The sequence below is a fragment of the Sus scrofa genome, unplaced genomic scaffold, assembly GCF_000003025.6.
Source record: "Sus scrofa isolate TJ Tabasco breed Duroc unplaced genomic scaffold, Sscrofa11.1 Contig280, whole genome shotgun sequence".
NCBI classification, from domain to species: Eukaryota; Metazoa; Chordata; class Mammalia; order Artiodactyla; family Suidae; genus Sus; species Sus scrofa.
Window position 1 is genome coordinate 10,037 of NW_018085165.1, and position 4,243 is coordinate 14,279.

The 4,243-nt window shown below is 38.9% G+C and overlaps 1 protein-coding gene across 1 annotated transcript; it reads right to left on the reverse strand.

Annotated features, from left to right (window-relative positions):
- Positions 1–2,957: 2,957 nt before the first annotated feature.
- Positions 2,958–3,887, reverse strand: LOC100526096 (olfactory receptor 7E24-like). Its single transcript, XM_003123282.4, has one exon. It carries the CDS (start codon positions 3,885–3,887, stop codon positions 2,958–2,960), a length of 930 nt encoding a protein of 309 aa, XP_003123330.3.
- Positions 3,888–4,243: the final 356 nt, after the last annotated feature.

Consider the following 4,243-nt stretch of genomic DNA (forward strand, 5'->3'; position numbering starts at 1 on the left):
AGAAATATTAAATATTTATGTCGTACACCTGAAACTAGTATAATGTTATATGTTAATATTTCAACAAGTTAAATTGTTCACTTTTTAATTATAATTTGTTATAATGAGAGGCTACTACCAAGCTTCTTATACTATGGAATCAACAGTCTAATAATATTTTTAAAAAATTTTTTATTGTTATATCCCAATACAATTATTTTTCTGCTGTACAGCATGGTGACCCAGTTACACATAACATATACTGCATTATTTTTTTCCCCCATTATCATGCTCCATCATAGGTGACTAGACATTGTTCCCAGTGCTAATACAGTAGGATATTATTGTTAACTCATTCCAAATTCCAATAGTTTGCATCTATTAGCCCCAAGTTCCCAATCCATCCCACTCCCTCCCCCTCCCCCGTGGCAACCACAAGTTTGTCTCCAAGTCCATGAGTTTCTTTTCTGTGGAAAGGTCCATTTTTGCCTTATATTAGATTCCAGATAATAAGGGATATCATATGGTATTTGTCTTTCTCTTTTTGACTTAGTTCACTCAGGATGAGAGTCTCTAGTTCCATCCATGTCACTGCAAATGGCATTATTTTGTTCCTTTTTATGAATGAGGTAGTATTTCCATTGTATCTATATACCACATCTTCCTAATCCAATTGTCTGTTAATGGACATTTGGGTTGTTCCCATATCTTGGCTTATTGTGAATAGTGCTGCAATGAACACGTGGGTGCATGTGTCTTTTAGAGGAAAGTTTTGTCTGGATATCTGCCCAAGAGTGGGATTGCTGGGTCCATATGGTAGTTTTTATGCATATATTTCTAAAGTACCTCCCATGCAGTTCTTTTATAGTGGCTGTACCAGCTTACATTCCCACCAACAGTGCAGGAGCAATTCCCTTTTTCTCCACCCCCCTCCAGCATTTGCTATTTGCAGATTAAATTAAGTGATGGCCATTCTGACTGGTGTGAGGTGGCATCTTGTGGTAGTTTTGATTTGCATTTCTCTAAGAATTAGGGATGTTGAGCATTTTTTCCCAATTTGCTTGTTGGCCATCTGTAGATCTCTTCCTTGGAGAAAGGTCTGTTAGGTCTTTTGCCCACCTTTCAATTGGGTTGTTGGCTTTTTTGCTGTTGAGTTGTATAAGTTGCTTGTATATTCTAGAGATTAAGCCCTTGTCCATTGCATCATTGGAAACTATTTTCTCCCATTCTGTAAGTTGTCTTTTTGTTTTCTTTTGGTTTTCTTTGCTGTGCAAAACCTTGTCAGTTTGATTAGGTCCCACTGGTTTATTTTTGCTTTTATTTCTGTTGCTTTGGGAAACTGACCTGAGAAAACATTTGTAAGGTTTGATGTCAGAGAATGTTTTGCCTATGTTCTCTTCCAGGAGTTTGATGGTGTCTCATCTTATATTTAAGTCTTCAAGCCTTTTTTGTGTTTATTTTGTGCATGGTGTGAGGGTGTGTTCTAGTTTCATTGCTTTGCATGCAGCTGTCAGGTTTCCCCAGCAATGCTTGCTGAATAGACTGTCTTTTTTCTCATTTTATGTTCTGGCCTCCATTGTCAAAGCTTAATTGACCATAGGTGTCAGCATTTATTTCTAGGTTCCCTATTCTGTTCCATTGGTCTGTCTGTCTGTTTTGGTACCAGGGACCACACTGTCTTGATGACTGTGGCTTTGTAATATTGCCTGAAGTCTGGGAGAGTTATCCCTCCTGCTTGGTTTTTGTTCCTCAAAATTGTTATGGCAATTCTTGGTCTTTTGTGGTTCCATATACATTTTTGGACTGTTGTTCTAGTTCTGTGAAAAATGTCCTGGGTAATTTGATGGGGATTGCACTGAATCTGTAGATTGCTTTGGGTAGTATGGCCATTTTTACAATATTAATTTTTCCAACCCAGGAGCATGGAATATCTTTCCATCTCTTTACATCTTCTTTAATTTCCTTGATTCATGTTTTATACTTCTCGACATATAGTTCCTTTGCCTCCTTGTATTTGATTTTTGGGGGTGCAATTTTATTTTATTTATTTGTTATTTTTCAATTTTTTTTGGTCTTTTTGGCATTTCTTGGGGCCGCTCCTGTGGCATATGGAGGTTCCCAGGCTAGGGGGCTAATCAGGGCTGTAAGCCCAGCCTACACCACAGCCACAGCAACTCGGGATCCAAGCCGCATCTGTAATCTACACCACAGCTCATGGCAATGCTGGATCCTCACCCACTGAGCAAGGCCAGGGATCTAACCTGCAACCTCATGGTTCCTAGTCAGATTCGTTAACCACTGAGCCACGACGGGAACTCCCATGGGGGTGCAATTTTAAAAGGTATTGTATTTCTGTATTTCTTTTCTAATATTTCATTGTTAATATACAGAAATTCGACAGTGTACTAATATTTTAAACTGCTTTTATACTCCAAAAAATATTCATGTACATGGCTTAATATCGTCTCCTTCAGGATTTAAAAAAATATTTGTGTATAGTTAACTTACAATGTACAAACTTTAATCACCTATGTAATGTGATAAATCTATGTAATGTGATGAAATGGTTAAACATTCATAGATGTCTTTGTTCTAAAGGTAAGATTTAGATTCTCTGAACAAATGGGGAAAAAAGGAAAATACAGAAGATATTTTTAACAAGAAGGGGGAGCAATGATTATTTTGCAGTGAGGGGAACGAAAGGGCTCATGACTTAGTTTGGGTAATTTACAAGGAAAGTGAGAAGAGTGTACTGATGGACTATACATAATCCTGGAGTGACTGATTTAAGTGTTAAATCCAAAATAATCTCCCAAATTCATTAGAGTTATACTGAGAGTAACAGTTTTGTAAACAAATGACAAAGAGCTATATGGGTCCATACACAACATGTAACTTCAGATTCAAAGCTTCTTGTGCATATTCGATTTCGCTATATTTTCTTGTCCTATGAACCAAAGAATAAGACAGATATGACATCAGGCTATTCTTCCAATAATCCTCCACAAGGCATTCTTGATATCTTTGTTCCTCAGGCTGTAGATGAAGGGGTTTAACATGGGGGTGACCATGGTGTACATCACTGAGGCCACCGAACCCTTCTGGGGGGAAGGGGAGACAGCTGAACTGAGGTACACCCCAAGACCTGTTCCATAAAATAAACAAACAACTGACAGGTGAGAGCCACAGATAGAAAAAACTTTGTACTTCCCACCTGTTGATGGGATTCTCAGAATGGAGGAAACAATTTGAGTATAAGAATAAAGGATCCCTGAGACAGGAATCCCACCAAAAATGGCACCAGTAAAATAAATTAATATGTTATCAATGGAGGTGTCAGAACACGCAAGATGGAGAAGTTGAGGAGCATCACAAAAGAAATTAGGGATTTTCACATTTGTGCAGAAGGTAAGCTGTGAAATCATCAAGAAGTAAATCTGGGAGTCCAAAAAGCTGATGAAAAATGACACCAGAACCAACAAGCCACAGACACGGGGCTTTATGATGACCAGGTAGTGCAGGGGGTAACAGATGGCCACTAACCAGTCATAGGCCATCACGGACAGGAGTAGACTGTCCAAACAGCCAAAGAGGGAAAAAAAGGACACCTGAGTTAGGCAGCCTGCATAAGTGATGGATTTGCTGTGTGCTTGGATATTCACCAGCGTCTTGGGGACTGTGGTGGTAATAAAACCAATGTCAGCCAAAGACAGATTGGAAAGGAAGAAGTACATGGGGGTGTGGAGGTGGGAATCAGAACTGACAACCAGGATGATGAGCATGTTTCCAAGTATGGAAACCAGGTATATGCAGAGGAAGAGCCCAAGTATGAAGGGCTGAAGTTCTGGATCATCTGAGAGTCCCATGAGGAGGAATTCTGAGACATGTGTAAGATTCTGTAGTTCCATGTAGAAGAGACACCTGTTGAAAAAGAAGAGATAGTTGGAGTTCTCTTGCAGTGCAGTGGGTTAAAGATCTTGCATTGTCTCTCTGGTATATTGGGCGACTATTATGCCACAGATTCGATCCCTAGCCCAGGAAATTCCACATGTTACAGGTGCAGCCAAAAACAAAAACAAAAAACAGACAAAACAAAAAAAGAAAACACCATAGAGAGAGACAGTTGGAGTAAACAAAACAATACACCCAGATAGGTGTGATCACATTTTCGATTCACGTGATTCGCAAGTAAAATATTCACACTTGAGGACCATATACCTCAGTACCTTCATCAAAATTTCTATTTGAGTTCTTAAAACAATTT

Bases quoted from the DNA above. Each gene is read 5' to 3' on its own strand.
- LOC100526096 (XM_003123282.4), bottom strand. From the start codon at position 3,887: ATGGAACTACAGAATCTTACACATGTCTCAGAATTCCTCCTCATGGGA.